The 16,233-nt window shown below is 33.7% G+C and overlaps 4 protein-coding genes across 12 annotated transcripts in view; 2 read left to right on the top strand and 2 right to left on the bottom strand.

Annotated features, from left to right (window-relative positions):
- The window catches only part of LOC127745752 (protein ALP1-like), an 8,934-nt gene extending 3,582 nt beyond the window's left edge, over window positions 1–5,352 (top strand). The window contains exons 1-3 of one of the 2 annotated variants that reach the window (XM_052259425.1): window positions 3,962–4,280; window positions 4,364–4,589; window positions 4,682–5,352. In XM_052259425.1, the coding sequence (XP_052115385.1) occupies window positions 4,487–4,589; window positions 4,682–5,154 (576 nt within the window). In that variant the 5' untranslated portion in view covers window positions 3,962–4,280; window positions 4,364–4,486 and the 3' untranslated portion in view covers window positions 5,155–5,352. Of the gene's footprint in view, window positions 1–3,961; window positions 4,281–4,363; window positions 4,590–4,681 lie in introns of those variants that run through there. The other variant, XM_052259424.1, reaches the window with a different exon arrangement.
- Window positions 2,419–6,563, top strand: LOC127745426 (uncharacterized). The gene is made up of 3 exons (XM_052258117.1): window positions 2,419–2,615; window positions 5,566–5,898; window positions 5,991–6,563. The coding sequence occupies exons 2-3, from the start codon at window positions 5,581–5,583 to the stop codon at window positions 6,561–6,563; spliced, it is 891 nt and encodes a 296-aa protein (XP_052114077.1). The 5' UTR covers window positions 2,419–2,615; window positions 5,566–5,580.
- Window positions 6,564–7,040: 477 nt separating this feature from the next.
- Window positions 7,041–13,561, bottom strand: LOC107477246 (LRR receptor-like serine/threonine-protein kinase ERL2). Of its 8 annotated transcripts, none has more exons than XM_052259429.1 (10): window positions 13,428–13,561; window positions 13,207–13,305; window positions 12,830–12,901; window positions 12,645–12,716; window positions 12,489–12,560; window positions 12,230–12,301; window positions 12,055–12,126; window positions 7,659–7,730; window positions 7,504–7,572; window positions 7,041–7,353 (listed from the first exon to the last, which is right to left on the bottom strand). In XM_052259429.1, coding segments are annotated over exons 3-10 (567 nt in total). In that variant the 5' UTR covers window positions 12,832–12,901; window positions 13,207–13,305; window positions 13,428–13,561; the 3' UTR covers window positions 7,041–7,217. The 8 variants fall into 8 exon arrangements, with proteins under 8 accessions (XP_052115389.1, XP_020993192.2, XP_052115392.1 ...); XM_021137533.2 differs by lacking the exons at window positions 7,504–7,572; window positions 7,659–7,730 and adding exons at window positions 11,715–11,783; window positions 11,870–11,941 and having other exon boundaries at window positions 13,418–13,526; XM_052259432.1 differs by having other exon boundaries at window positions 13,183–13,305; window positions 13,418–13,524.
- A 1,405-nt stretch (window positions 13,562–14,966) lies between these two features.
- Window positions 14,967–15,874, bottom strand: LOC107477257 (uncharacterized protein At4g19900-like). The gene is made up of 2 exons (XM_016097241.1): window positions 15,386–15,874; window positions 14,967–15,296 (listed from the first exon to the last, which is right to left on the bottom strand). Exons 1-2 carry the CDS (start codon window positions 15,872–15,874, stop codon window positions 14,967–14,969), a joined length of 819 nt encoding a protein of 272 aa, XP_015952727.1.
- Window positions 15,875–16,233: the final 359 nt, after the last annotated feature.

Below are 16,233 nucleotides of genomic sequence, written 5' to 3'. Positions count from 1 at the left end.
AAATATTATATTACATACAAATATTTTTTAAAAATCCACATGAATATGGCCAATTTGAAAATAAAAAGGCAACATGAAAATATCAGTTTCTACACTAATGACTAGAATAATATGCCAATTTTGTTTCTTGTCATACAATTTTTGTAAGTATTTAGTAAAGGACAATCAAGATTCACTGTTCGATGATTTTTTTTATTTAATGTTTTTTTAATAATTTAATATATTTAATTGTTTAATTGACTTATCTAACAATTTATAATGTAATTTTCATATGAAAATTTCTTTATAATAGCTTCTTCTTTTAATAAATGTTTGCTTTTAAAATTCAAAAATTGTGTATTTCTTTTTCAAAATAATCATTGTTAATTAATGTTAACACATTCTATTTACTTTGAACTATATTTGAATCAACAAATCAATTATTCTCATATCTTAATTGATATATTATATTCTTTTAATCTTTGAATCTTTAGTTGTTAGTTTGTTACAAATATAAATACAATTCTATTTTTCTTCCTAATTGCGTTCATATTATTTTTAATATTTTTTTGCATATATGAATAACAAATGTCAATAAAATCTAGCTATCTCCTAGAAAGCTCTTGTGAAGAAAATGTATTCTTGCCATTAGAAGAAAACTACAAAATAATATCTATCTATTAATATACTAAAATTGAATTTTTTTTCAACTAACTAAAATGAGGTGTCAATTTTTTGTGAACTATTTTTTCCTTCAAAATAAAAGTACTATTCTTTCTTTTAAATTTATTTTTAGAAAATATCTTTATTATAATTATATTACAATATTACAATTAGCATTTAATGAATAATGCATAATTATAATAATTTAGAAAAATAAAATAAAGTCCAGTAATTTATCTTCCAACTGCACACGTGTATAGAATAACTTTTAAAAAAGAGTCATGTATAGTAAATACGGTCGATAATTGTAAAACTGTATACTAACATTGATATAATATTATTTCAAGTATATATTTTGCAGACATCAAAGAAAATTGTTCAATTATTTTTTAGTAGATTTAAATTATTTTTTATTTATTAGAGAATTTTATGCATTATAATTCTCTAATAATTTATTATTTATTTTGAGCTAATTTTGATATGTTTTTATTTGACGGTAAAATAACATATAAAAATTTATTGGTGGGTCTAAGTATTATTAAGTTATTTATGGTCACATTGAGTATATATGTTTGATTTATTAAAGAAAGTAGATTACTAAAACCAAATAATAGCTATTTTCGAGTTAATATATTTAACACTAGCTTAAGAAAAAAATAAATAATACATAACATGTTTTATTTTTATTAATCAAATTATTATAAGTTAAATTAATCTTAACAAAATAATTTAAAATTATAATTTCAATCTTATCACGTGCATAGCATGGGTTAATACACTTGTAAAAGATTAAAATTGAGTGTATTTAACTTAATAACAAAAATTAATTCATAAAATAAAAAAATTATCTTAACACATTCATTTAAAACAGTTACCTTTCTAATATATTTTACGAATTATTATAATTTAAATAGTATTTATATTTTTGTTTTGTTTTTTTTTTTTACAAATTGCAATGAAAGGATATTATTTACACAAGAATAACAAATAAGGGCAAAATTTTAAGAAACTAGATTTTTTTTTTGAACGAACATAATATATCTATGAGAAAAACTAAACTAAACCCAGTGATATCCCTAATAAATAGTAGAAAAAAATGTAGTTTAATTATAAACTGGAGCTTGTTATTTATTTACTTCTGACCCCTTTTTTAAATTATTTTATTCATTTATGTTAACTCACGAAAAAATAAAAAATAAAAAATACAAACGGGTCAAAATGCATGTCATCAAAATCCGTTGTTCTTATAGTAATCCCAAATTCCAAGGTACCGTCACAAATAATAATAATAATAATAATAATAATAATAATAATAATAATTTATATGCTAAATGACAAATAAGGGAATCTGGGAACTAACAGAAAAATTGAAAAGAGAGATGCATGCTTTGGAAATTGGAACAAGTACAATCCAAGAAAGAAAAGAAAGAAAAAATAAATATGTGGTCCACATGCACTGATTTATTATGGTACCTGTATTATTGTGCAATACTTAACTACCACTCCGTTTGTTTGATGTCCATGTCTTGCCAAGACATAGACACGGTGGGACGTGTCTATTGTTTGGTTTGTGAGACACAAAAATAAGAAGGACACGCTTACACACAAACATACACAACATACATGTATTTCATGTCTCAGGAAAATGGCGAGACACGGATTTTGGGTGAAGGACACGGATCTGCATTCTTTTTTTTAGACTATTTTATCCTTATTCATTTTCTAAAATTCCAAGTATCTCCCTTTTTAATTACAAACCCTAACAAGTGTTTCTTCTTCTGCAATTGCTCAATCCACCATCGAAGCTGTACCACCGTCGCACATCATCTCCGTTTCCCACCGACTCTCCTCTCTGCTTATTGCGGGCTGTGCTCCGGTAGTGGTGAGCTTGTTTTGCTGCTCTACCCCCTTTGCCTCTTCATCCCGCAGCCGTATTAGCCTCCTCCTAGCTGTGCTTTGCATTGTTGCCTCTGGTATTTTTCTCTATTATTATTGTTTGGATGGAAAAAATTATATAGTAGGATAATGCACGAGATTTATAGTCTTGATGACTCATATGTATTACCTACCTTGTCTTTTACTAAAGAAATCATTATCATCATTAGGTGGAGGGAGCCACACCTACCGTTTGTTGTGCTGCTGTTGGTGCTAATTGAATAATAGTAAATAATGGAATCTTAAGGGAATTTTTTGTTTGCCAAGTTAATATTAGTTATAATTATTATATATAATAGAAACGGGCCAGATAAAATGACAGAGATGGTTGATTATTGATAATATGTGTTATTGTTGATTGAGTGCTATTCTAGTGTATGGGTATGTGAACTATCGAATTGTAAGGCAATGGAATTCCTGGGTGTACCCTGGCCACGGCCTGAACAAAGAAAAGAGTGGACCCAATTGTTTAAGAAAATTGCTTAGGTCATAAAAAAAAGAGTTGTAGAAGGAGATTTTGCTGTTGTGATAAATGAAATTCTGCTATCAATTTGCTCTTGTTATTGTACCTGATTGTTGATAAAACTAGTGATAAAAATATTGTTGAAATTGCTGATTAATATGTTAATGAAATTGCTTATCAAATTATTAATAGGTCAGCTTTTTAATTATTGTCTTTGAGGAATGCTAGAGGGCAATTTATTTGTATTGTGTTTATAAAATTGCTTATTAAACTGCTTAGTAAATTGTTGATCAAATTGTTTGTATTATGTGTTTGTAGAAATTAAATAAGTTGGATGATAATTGTTTGTAGAAATTGATATGTTAATTTACAAATTTGGATCTTGTTTCATTGTGATAGTAGTCAGAATCAATTTTGTTTTAGAAAGTTATCAATCACCTATCTTAAAGTATTATTTTTTAGAAATTTCATATTAAAACCCTTAATTATTTTTCAGCTGATAATTTTATTGATATGTATTTAATTAGATTTCAATCATGCCTTTTCTATTTAATTAGTTTTGAACTCTATTAGTATGCTTTGACTTTGATTATGTGAGTATATGCTTATGTAATGTGAATTTTTTCTATTTTTAGTTTAATTGAGTATTTTTCCTATTCTCTCAAGTTGTTAGAGTTCTTCATTTATGTATTTACTTGTTATTGTTTCTTAGGAAGTGATGATGGATCGTTCTGAACAAATTAAGCTATGTGTTGGATATTACTGGATTATGAGAATGCAATTTGACACGTTAATGCTGCTTTTTTTAGTTACTTTATATATGTATATTAGGAATAGAAGGCGGGGTCATTCTTCGATTGGTCGAAGAGTGAACACATTGCCATTAAGGCGAGATGCATTAGATAATATCATTGGGGAGGGTGGAGATAGAAATTGCATATGGGAGTTAAGAATGAGTTTAAATGCATTTGCAACTTTATGTGAATTGCTACAAGTTCAAGGTGGATTAGACGAAGACGGTCATGTTGGCATAGGCGAGCAAGTAGCTACTTTCTTAATCATATTAGCTCACCATACCAAAAATCGGAGCGTACAAGTTAGGTTCTATAGGTCTGGTGAAACTATTAGTAGGTATTTTCACAAGGTATTGTGTTCGGTTTTGCGTGTCCAAAGTCTCTTATTTGCAAAGGCAGACCCTGTACCGGAAGATTGTGTAGATCCCAGATGGAAATGGTTCAAGGTAGGTCGTGTATGTAGCTCCAATGTTTATTGGTCAAGTTTACTCTGCGTGTAATAACTGTTTTTTTTTTATATATTTGATAGGGTTGTCTATGAGCATTAGATGGAACTTACATAGATGTCACAGTCCCGAAGAGTGATAAATCTAGATATCGGACGAGGAAATCTAGAATATCCACCAATGTCTTAGGAGTCTGCAATCGGAACATGAATTTTGTCTATGTCCTTAGCGGTTGGGAAGGATCGGCATCTGATTCAAGGGTACTTAGGGATGCTATTACTCGACGTAATGGCTTGAAAATACCCATTGGTATGTCTAGAGTAATCTTTTGAAAAGAATAATAACTATTGTTTATGAAAATTACAATGTATTTCTTATACTTTTCCATCCTTTCGTTTTAGGGTGTTATTACTTAGTGGATGCTGGCTATACCAATGGGAGAGGATTTTTATCTCCTTATAGAAATGTTCGCTATCATGTGAATGAGTGGGTTCAAGGTCATCGGGCACCACAAAATCGTCTAGAGTTATTTAATAAGAAGCATTCTTCGGCTAGAAATGTGATTGAGCGGTGCTTTGGGTTGCTTAAGAAAAGATGGGCAATTCTACGAAGTCCCTCGTTCTATCCTATTAGGGTTCAAAGCCACATTATTATTGCTTGTTGTTTGTTACAAAATTTTATTCGTATGAACATGGATGTTGATCCCGAAGAAGATGCAACTCTTTTGCCAGAACACATACCGGTAGGAGATGATACTATTGTTGATGAAGCTGACACTATTGATGTTGTGGAAAGTAGCCATGAGTGGACTCAATGGCGTGAGGACCTAGCAACCGAGATGTGGGAAATATGGAGAGGAGAACGTGGCGCGTAAAGTTTTTATGCTTTGCTAGTCTTGTTATGTTTGCAATTGTCCTAGACTATAGATTATTGTATTTGAATTCATTTGAGCTTTTTTCTTTATGCAATATGTATTTGCCAACTCGGATTCATAATTTGTATTCTAATTAAACATATAATTAGACAAGGGTTTGTTTTAATTGTTTCAAAAAGATGTCAAAATTCTAGAAAAGTATTGAAATCTTTGAAGATGTTAATATTGTGCTACTGATTATTTTAATTGTACTGCACTTATAATTTCGAGGTAGTACTTTTCTGCACTAAATTTGCTAGTAGGTTTTACTTTGCTGTAAGTAATTCTAAAGCTAATTCTAATACCATTGAACTCTAATTTTGATAGTAATTATGCTGCCATGGTTTACTTTATTTGTTATTGTGCATAAAGATTAGCTAGCAGCAAATGGCCTCCACACCCCGCCAATGGACTGAACAAGAAACTGAACAATTTGTGGCGTTCATGGAGGAATTGGTTGTTGAAGGCAAGAGGGCAGATGCCGGTCAATTTAAGCCAGGGGCATTTCAAAAGCTGGCGGATAAGATGAATGAGAAGTTCCCTGGATGTGGTCTCACTGTGAAGCACATCAGAAACAAACACAAGCGCCTGAAAGAAAAATATATGTTTGTGGCTGAGATGTTGGGTTGTAGTGGTTTTGGGTGGAATTCTGAAAAGATGTGTGTTGAAGTGGATAGTAAACAAGTATTGGAAGCTTGGGGAAAGGTGAGATAGTAATTTTTACGCATTTAATCATTCTTCTTAGCAAGAACTTTTTAATTTTCATGTAATTGGATGCTTTGTTTTATGTTGTACAGGGTCGCAATGTTACACTCTACACTCCAGGCAAGCCATTTCCGTTGTTTGAACGTCTTGGGGGTATTTTTGGCAAGGATAGAACTACTGGTCTTGATGCATGCAGTGGAAAAGATGCTGAAGAAGATGTCACACCGGGCTCTACATTTGCTGCGGCCACAGCTGGTGGCTTGGGTTTAGCTGGAGATGATGTTGACATGGAGGACTTAGCAGCTGCCGAGAGCGAACTACCCAATACCTTTTCAACCTCGTTTGCCTCTTCAAGTGAGAAAAATCAAGGACGTCACACTGCAACTAAGAAAAACAATGATGCTGCAGTCCTATCAAACTTAGCTGAAACTTTTAAAGCTGCGGTTGAGGATCAAGGAAAGCATGTGCAGGTTCTAGCCAATGCAATGTCTGGTGTTAATGAGCAAGTGAATCTTGGCCGAACGCTAAAGAGTCTTGGTTTTAACACAATGGAGATCGTGCAAATTGCAAAGAAATTTGTGCAGAATCCAGAATTGAAGGCAACCTTTTGGAGTTTGGACGAAGAAAAGACAGCATTCGCACGAGATATAATGGAAAACTTTTAGCTATTGTTGGGTGTCGTTGGTGGTCTTAGTTGTTAGCATATTATGGTCTCTTTTGCTAAAACTTATTAGACTTTTTCAGTCTTATGTTGTGCAATCCTACCAAAAGACTTATTGAATTCTGCATTATGTATATTAGGTTTCTGCACTTAAGTTATTTATCAGGTGAGTGTGTGCAACTTTGCACTTAAATTTGTGCAAAACTGCAAAATTCTATTGAATTCTGCATTATCTATGTTAATCTTCTGCACTTAATCTATTTATCAGGTGAATATTAATTGTATTGTGTAATATTGTCTCAAAAATTTATGCACTTCCACAGATTTGGAATGAAAAATTGCTTACAACTTGTGTTTTCTTAATCCTGTGTTGATGTTTATAACCTGAATTCTTAATTTCTGCACTGACATATTTGTGCAAATCATTCAAGATATAACTCCAAACACTGTTGGTAAAAAAAAGGAACAAAGCAAACCAAAGTAAACATCAAAGAAACAACTTTTCATTGAATTTTCAATTCATATAATTTCATTACAAAAGAAGGACCCAGCAATCGTATATTTGCTAAAGCTAAACACAAATTACTCTTATGCTATTGTTTGTCATGATCCATTGTAAAAATACAAAGCCAAATATGACAAAAGAAAAATACAACTTTCAAAGTCTATTAATATCCCAACAGCCATCATAAGATACTAGCGCTTTGTCTTCTCCTCTTGTAGCTTTATTCCTTGAGATTTTCTTTCTTTGTATGCTCCTTATGCATTCAAAAAGTCTATTTCCTTGAAGTGACCTATGCAGAGAGAAAGATAGTCATAACACGATAATGATGATGAAAATAATCCCCTCAGTTTCGGGGTTAATCATTAAGACACAGAAAATACAAATCAATTGATCATATCTATGCTAATAACTACAATAATTCCTTAGCCAGAATACTCACAATGTAGCCACTTGAAGAAATCCAATATTATAGGGAATCTCTCCAGAAATCTGATTATATGAGATGTCCCTGAAAATTCAATGATAACATATAGTAACACTGCAAAACTAGAGAAAAGAAATACAGACATTGAAAGCACCAGAAAATTTACATACAATATTTCAAAACTTGTACAGTTCCCAATGCTGTCAGGTATAGTTCCAGTCAAGTTATTGCCTCTTACATCACTGGGAAGTCAAGGAGAATAATAAAGGATAAGAAAGGTCAAAACTTAAAAACCAAAGGAAGAACATAGGATACAACAAAGAGAAGCCTAAGGTGTATGCAAAGGGGTACTTACAAATACCACAGACCAGTTAATTGACAGATATCATGGGACAAAGTTCCAGTCAACATGTTCCCTCGCAATCCACTTTACCATTGCATAATCAAAATTAACCGTTTGGAGATTAGTGCAAACACCAGGAAACATCCATCCATAAATGAAAATTATACAAAGAAAGGAGAATACACACAGGTACTGCAAGACTTCATTCCAATAGAGTAGTCTAGGTATCTCTAGAGTGCTATTCTAGTGTATGGGTATGTGAACTATCGAATTGTAAGGCAATGGAATTCCTGGGTGTACCCTGGCCACGGCCTCAACAAAGAAAAGAGTGGACCCAATTGTTTAAGAAAATTGCTTAGGTCATAAAAAAAAGAGTTGTAGAAGGAGATTTTGCTGTTGTGATAAATGAAATTCTGCTATCAATTTGCTCTTGTTATTGTACCTGATTGTTGATAAAACTAGTGATAAAAATATTGTTGAAATTGCTGATTAATATGTTAATGAAATTACTTATCAAATTATTAATAGGTCAGCTTTTTAATTATTGTCTTTGAGGAATGCTAGAGGGCAATTTATTTGTATTGTGTTTATAAAATTGCTTATTAAACTGCTTACTAAATTGTTGATCAAATTGTTTGTATTATGTGTTTGTAGAAATTAAATAAGTTGGATGATAATTGTTTGTAGAAATTGATATGTTAATTTACAAATTTGGATCTTGTTTCATTGTGATAGTAGTCAGAATCAATTTTGTTTTAGAAAGTTATCAATCACCTATCTTAAAGTATTATTTTTTAGAAATTTCATATTAAAACCCTTAATTATTTTTCAGCTGATAATTTTATTGATATGTATTTAATTAGATTTCAATCATGCCTTTTCTATTTAATTAGTTTTGAACTCTATTAGTATGCTTTGACTTTGATTATGTGAGTATATGCTTATGTAATGTGAATTTTTTCTATTTTTAGTTTAATTGAGTATTTTTCCTATTCTCTCAAGTTATTAGAGTTCTTCATTTATGTATTTACTTGTTATTGTTTCTTAGGAAGTGATGATGGATCGTTCTGAACAAATTAAGCTATGTGTTGGATATTACTGGATTATGAGAATGCAATTTGACACGTTAATGCTGCTTTTTTTAGTTACTTTATATATGTATATTAGGAATAGAAGGCGGGGTCATACTTCGATTGGTCGAAGAGTGAACACATTGCCATTAAGGCGAGATGCATTAGATAATATCATTGGGGAGGGTGGAGATAGAAATTGCATATGGGAGTTAAGAATGAGTTTAAATGCATTTGCAACTTTATGTGAATTGCTACAAGTTCAAGGTGGATTAGACGAAGACGGTCATGTTGGCATAGGCGAGCAAGTAGCTACTTTCTTAATCATATTAGCTCACCATACCAAAAATCGGAGCGTACAAGTTAGGTTCTATAGGTCTGGTGAAACTATTAGTAGGTATTTTCACAAGGTATTGTGTTCTATACCAATGGGAGAGGATTTTTATCTCCTTATAGAAATGTTCGCTATCATGTGAATGAGTGGGTTCAAGGTCATCGGGCACCACAAAATCGTCTAGAGTTATTTAATAAGAAGCATTCTTCGGCTAGAAATGTGATTGAGCGGTGCTTTGGGTTGCTTAAGAAAAGATGGGCAATTCTACGAAGTCCCTCGTTCTATCCTATTAGGGTTCAAAGCCACATTATTATTGCTTGTTGTTTGTTACAAAATTTTATTCGTATGAACATGGATGTTGATCCCGAAGAAGATGCAACTCTTTTGCCAGAACACATACCGGTAGGAGATGATACTATTGTTGATGAAGCTGACACTATTGATGTTGTGGAAAGTAGCCATGAGTGGACTCAATGGCGTGAGGACCTAGCAACCGAGATGTGGGAAATATGGAGAGGAGAACGTGGCGCGTAAAGTTTTTATGCTTTGCTAGTTTTTTTATGTTTGCAATTGTCCTAGACTATAGATTATTGTATTTGAATTCATTTGAGCTTTTTTCTTTATGCAATATGTATTTGCCAACTCGGATTCATTATTTGTATTCTAATTAAACATATAATTAGACAAGGGTTTGTTTTAATTGTTTCAAAAAGATGTCAGAATTCTAGAAAAGTATTGAAATCTTTGAAGATGTTAATATTGTGCTAGTGATTATTTTAATTGTACCGCACTTATAATTTCGAGGTAGTACTTTTCTGCACTAAATTTGCTAGTAGGTTTTACTTTGCTGTAAGTAATTCTAAAGCTAATTCTAATACCATTGAACTCTAATTTTGATAGTAATTATGCTGCCATGGTTTACTTTATTTGTTATTGTGCATAAAGATTAGCTAGCAGCAAATGGCCTCCACACCCCGCCAATGGACTGAACAAGAAACTGAACAATTTGTGGCGTTCATGGAGGAATTGGTTGTTGAAGGCAAGAGGGCAGATGCCGGTCAATTTAAGCCAGGGGCATTTCAAAAGCTGGCGGATAAGATGAATGAGAAGTTCCCTGGATGTGGTCTCACTGTGAAGCACATCAGAAACAAACACAAGCGCCTGAAAGAAAAATATATGTTTGTGGCTGAGATGTTGGGTTGTAGTGGTTTTGGGTGGAATTCTGAAAAGATGTGTGTTGAAGTGGATAGTAAACAAGTATTGGAAGCTTGGGGAAAGGTGAGATAGTAATTTTTACGCATTTAATCATTCTTCTTAGCAAGAACTTTTTAATTTTCATGTAATTGGATGCTTTGTTTTATGTTGTACAGGGTCGCAATGTTACACTCTACACTCCAGGCAAGCCATTTCCGTTGTTTGAACGTCTTGGGGGTATTTTTGGCAAGGATAGAGCTACTGGTCTTGATGCATGCAGTGGAAAAGATGCTGAAGAAGATGTCACACCGGGCTCTACATTTGCTGCGACCACAGCTGGTGGGTTGGGTTTAGGCGGAGACGATGTTGACATGGAGGACTTAGCAGCTGGCGAGAGCGAACTACCCAATACTTTTTCAACCTCATTTGCTTCGTCAAGTGAGAAGATTCAGGGACGTCACACTGCAACTAGAAAAAGCAATGATGCTGCAGTCCTATCAAACTTAGCTGAAACTTTTAAAGCTGCGGTTGAGGATCAAGGAAAGCATGTGCAGGTTCTAGCCAATGCAATGTCTGGTGTTAATGAGCAAGTGAATCTTGGCCGAACGCTAAAGAGTCTTGGTTTTAACACAATGGAGATCGTGCAAATTGCAAAGAAATTTGTGCAGAATCCAGAATTGAAGGCAACCTTTTGGAGTTTGGACGAAGAAAAGGCGGCATTCGCACGAGATATCATGAAAATTTTTTAGCTATTGTTGGGTGTAAATGGTGGTCTTAGTAGTTAACTTATTATGGTGTCTTTTGCTAAAACTTATCAGAATTTTCTGCATTATGTTATTTTTTCTTATGCTAATCAAGTGAAGTACACTAACTAGTTTGCAACTCCTTTATGCGTGAATAGAATTTTATTCATATTGTCCAATATTCTGTGTTGATTTTCTGCTATTATGCAACTATGTTATCCATCAGGCAAATGTTAATCGTATTGTGCAATTTGCACTTAAAATTGTGCAGTCCTACTAAAGGATATTGAATTCTGCATTATGTATATTAGGAGGCTGCACTTAACTTATTTATTAGGTGAGTTTGCGCAAATGTGCACTTAAATTTCTGCAAAACTACAAAATTCTATTGAATTTTGCAGATTTGGAATCAAGTATTGTTTAGAACTTGTGTTTTCTTAATCCTGTGTTGATGTTTATAACCTGAATTCTTAACTTAAATACAAATCAATTGATCATATCTATGCTAATAACTACAATAATTCCTTAGCCAGAATACTCACAATGTAGCCACTTGAAGAAATCCAATATTATAGGGAATCTCTCCAGAAATCTGATTATATGAGATGTCCCTGAAAATTCAATGATAACATATAGTAACACTGCAAAACTAGAGAAAAGAAATACAGACATTGAAAGCACCAGAAAATTTACATACAATATTTCAAAACTTGTACAGTTCCCAATGCTGTCAGGTATAGTTCCAGTCAAGTTATTGCCTCTTACATCACTGGGAAGTCAAGGAGAATAATAAAGGATAAGAAAGGTCAAAACTTAAAAACCAAAGGAAGAACATAGGATACAACAAAGAGAAGCCTAAGGTGTATGCAAAGGGGTACTTACAAATACCACAGACCAGTTAATTGACAGATATCATGGGACAAAGTTCCAGTCAACATGTTCCCTCGCAATCCACTTTACCATTGCATAATCAAAATTAACCGTTTGGAGATTAGTGCAAACACCAGGAAACATCCATCCATAAATGAAAATTATACAAAGAAAGGAGAATACACACAGGTACTGCAAGACTTCATTCCAATAGAGTAGTCTAGGTATCTCTCCAATGAGCTTGTTTTGTGCAAGATCGCTGCAAATGAGAGAATGCAATTATTAGAATGCATTCACGAATAAAAGGACTTGCAATGGAACATGAAATACAGAAAATCAGAAATATCCGAAGAAAGATTACCACCAAGATTAATGCACATTTGAATTTGATTGAAATACATGGCATAACCCCAAGCTCATAAAAATTTACATTTAAATAAACTTACAGGGTTTTCAGGTTTGGGATTTGGGATAAAGTTGTGGGAATGGGACCAGTCAACTGATTCCTCTTCAAATTCCTGCATTTGCCAACAAAACATAAAACTCTCCTATCCACATGAAACAAGACAAACTTAAAAATAATATACTGTTTTAAAACTTACAAAAACTCAAGCTGTTTCAGCTTTGATATGGACAAAGGTAAATCACCATATAGCTGATTGTCAGACAAATCCCTTCAATTTCATCACGTAAGTAATCGTATCAGGAGTTATAATATAGATAAAACAATTAACTGAATTAGAGAACAACAACATGCAAACAAGGCAAAGTACTAGAAAGCACGTACATATGAGTAAGATCAGCACAGTTCCCAATTTCATCTGGTATTTGACCGGATAATTTGTCCCCCTGCAGGTCTCTGTGATTGTAACATAGAATTCAGATTGAATACTTATGCAAAGGATATACTCAACCTGAATTTTCATATCAGTTGAAGGCTAAAATAACCAAACATATTAATTCAGTTTTAATTTATGCAGGCAAATATCTGAAAATATTAAAAGAAGTATAGAAAAACTATTAATAATTTTATCACTAATTAGTCTTTGAACACTATTAATAATTTTGTCACTAATTCACTTTCATGGGACCAAAAACTCATCATATGCTCTGTAGAAAATAACAAAAAAACATTCATACCAATACAGAGAAAGAGAGTGGCACCTCTGGAGTATTTCGACGGTAACGAATAAAACCAGATATCAACACACGGCGCTCTCCATCGATGAGCAATACTCTGTGAGCAACGCCGGCTAAATGGACCTACAAATAATGACCCAACAATTAAGAAGAAGAACGAGGAGAAGAAGGAGAAGACGAAGAAGAAGAAGAAAGAGAAGAAGAAGAAGAAGAAGGAGAAGAAGAGGAATCGCACAGAGATTCACCTCGAAGAAGAAGAACCACACAAAGATCCTCCCAGAAAAGATCCACCCATCGGCGAAGAAGGAGGAGGCTAGAAGAGAGATTTTTGGGGGTAGGGGTAAGGGGAGAGAAACCCTCGAAACAATTTGCAACTTCCTGAAGTAGTTTTTGTTTTTTAATTTTTTTTATTTTTATTTTTAATTTCAAGGACAAAATAGTCTTTTATTAATTATGTAGTGTCTTGTTCTTTAAAACAAACACAATATTAGACACTCTCCTAATGTCATGTCTATTTATATCCAAACACTATACACAAATACAAATATTTTATGTCTATGTCTCAAGTGTCTATGTCTCAATGTCTATGTCTTAATACATACACAAACCAAACGCAGCCTAGTTGCACGTAATGGAGAGAAATTTGAGGCTTCTTACCGCAGTTTTTAAATTTCTGTGCATATATTGCACAAAAATAAAGTTTTGAATAATTTTGTTTGTAGAAGAATTTAACACTTTATTTGACTAGAAACTTGTTTTTAAGAGATATACATTTCAAGTCATTATCATGCATTAAGGTAATCTAATAGTTGCATTATATTCAGGCAAAATATTCCTAAATAGATAATTGGTGTAACACCAAAGAAGTAATCAGCAAATTCCTTCCAAAAACAATTAAATGTAGGATAAAGATAAACTTAATCAGAATAAATATTAACAAAAGTAAATTAATTGTTAGTAGCTAGTAACATATGACACAATATTTTGCATCCAAGGAACTGGGAAGTAACGTATATACAACAATTCAACAACACCACATTCATTGTAAAGATGAACATTCAATCATGTTGTGAGCTTCCTTGCAACTTTTTTCCATGAAAGCGTTGCTCCTTAAGCTCATTCAACAATGCCTTATGCAAAATCTTGTCACCTTTGGTCAAACCAGTTACACCAACACCATCAGGGTCCTGAAGAAAAGGATTATGAAGGGGATTCAACCCTTCCAAATTAGACCTAAGCATCTTATCCTTCCTCAAAAAGTCACCCTTTTTATCAAACCAATCACCCCAACCTTCCCTCAAAGGCGAATACTTTCTTCCCAATTTCAAAAGAAGAGTGTCTTCCACACCCTTTTTTGGGTGAGTGACACCGAAGAAGCCCATCAATTCCTTTAATAATCAGTAAATTCCTTCCAAAAACAATTAGTAGGATAAACACAAACCAGAATGCATATTAACAAAATTAAATTCAATTCAATAAAGAAGAACACACTACAATTTTACATGCCTTATATTAGTCCTAATTGTTAGTAATTAGTAACATGACACTATTTTGTATCCAAGGAACTTGGAAGTAATTAAATACAACAATTTACAAACCTATCCACCACTATATGCTATTGCAGCAGCTTGTGAAGAGAAAGCATATTAAAAAAAAAAAATAACAAAAGTAAATTAATTGTTAGTAGCTAGTAACATATGACACAATATTTTGCATCCAAGGAACTGGGAAGTAACGTATATACAACAATTCAACAACACCACATTCATTGTAAAGATGAACATTCAATCATGTTGTGAGCTTCCTGGCAACTTTTCTCCACGAAAGGGTTGCCGCTTAAGTTCATTCAACAATGCCTTATGCAAAATCTTATCACCTTTGGTCAAACCAGTTACACCAACACCATCAGGGTCCTGAAGAAAAGGATTATGAAGGGGATTCAACCCTTCTAAATTTGACCTAAGCATCTTATCCTTCCTCAAAAAGTCACCCTTTTTATCAAACCAATCACCCCAACCTTCCCTCAAAGGCGAATACTTTCTTCCCAATTTCAAAAGAAGAGTGTCTTCCACACCCTTTTTTGGGTGAGTGACACCGAAGAAGCCCATCAATTCCTTTAATAATCAGTAAATTCCTTCCAAAAACAATTAGTAGGATAAACACAAACCAGAATGCATATTAACAAAACTTCATTACCCATTACCGGAGACCCCAAAAAGATTCCAACTTGGCGAGACCCATCTTCCCGATCCCCCGGGGAACTCTTGGTGAAGGCCTTTCTAATGGCGCCACCGACATGGTAGAAGAAGTAGCCGGAAACATTAAGTTGGATGAGGGAGGGTTCTTCGCCGGCGTCAGCAGTGTCGTCATCGTCTGATGTGTCACCGAGAGTGGATTGTTCGTCGACGATGTCAAGGGCGTCGATGGCGTCCTCGCTGGAAGATGCGGCGTCGACGACGGAATCGGAGAGGAGGGTGTCGTAGTTGACCAAATGGTGGAAGGGATGGATTCTTCTGAGAAAACGACGATGATGGTGGTGACGGTGATGATGGTGGCGGTGGTGGTGGGGGTTGTTGGTTTGGGGTGTGTGGTGGAAAGAGAAGAGGAAGAGGGTTGAAACGAGGGCACATAGCAACAACCCATAGCGAGGGCGCCGCTGTGATCGGAGCCGGGATCGGAGAGTTCGAAACATTTTTTTTCGGTGATTGGGGAAGCAGTTTCACTTTAACAATATTTTTGTTTGGCCAATTGAAATTGAGTTGTGAAAGATAATCTTTTTTATTTGGAAAATGGTAAAAGAAGGTCTTGCTTGGAGAGTTGGAGTATTTCTATGGTGGGCCCATTTAGAAAAACCCAAGTCAGTGGTTTGGGCTCTAGGACCAACTTAAACAAATCACCTGCGAATAAGGAAATCGCCTGTGGTTGGAGGCTTGGTTGAGTGGCATAGCATATGACTCCTTAACAATCACAGTCGAGTTCAAATTTTATGAGAGAAAAAATAAATTCATATAGTGTATGTGAATGTGTTGTATGGGTGTGTAATACATGTCT

Source organism: Arachis duranensis, chromosome 3 (assembly GCF_000817695.3).
Source record: "Arachis duranensis cultivar V14167 chromosome 3, aradu.V14167.gnm2.J7QH, whole genome shotgun sequence".
In the NCBI taxonomy this organism is placed as follows: Eukaryota; Viridiplantae; Streptophyta; class Magnoliopsida; order Fabales; family Fabaceae; genus Arachis; species Arachis duranensis.
Note: the sequence above shows the minus strand (reverse complement) of the source record. Positions and strands in the feature narration are given on the sequence as shown.

Bases quoted from the DNA above. Each gene is read 5' to 3' on its own strand.
- LOC127745426 (XM_052258117.1), top strand. From the start codon at position 5,581: ATGGCCTCCACACCCCGCCAATGGACTGAACAAGAAACTGAACAATTT. The intron at 5,899-5,990 runs GTGAGATAGTAA...TATGTTGTACAG, and splicing joins TATTGGAAGCTTGGGGAAAG to GGTCGCAATGTTACACTCTA.
- LOC107477246 (XM_052259429.1), bottom strand. The intron at 12,302-12,488 runs GTAAGTTTATTT...TCTCATTTGCAG, and splicing joins ATCCCAAACCTGAAAACCCT to CGATCTTGCACAAAACAAGC. The intron at 7,573-7,658 runs GTATGTAAATTT...TTGAATTTTCAG, and splicing joins TGTACAAGTTTTGAAATATT to GGACATCTCATATAATCAGA.
- LOC107477257 (XM_016097241.1), bottom strand. From the start codon at position 15,874: ATGTTTCGAACTCTCCGATCCCGGCTCCGATCACAGCGGCGCCCTCGC. The intron at 15,297-15,385 runs GTAATGGGTAAT...TGATTATTAAAG, and splicing joins GAATCTTTTTGGGGTCTCCG to GAATTGATGGGCTTCTTCGG.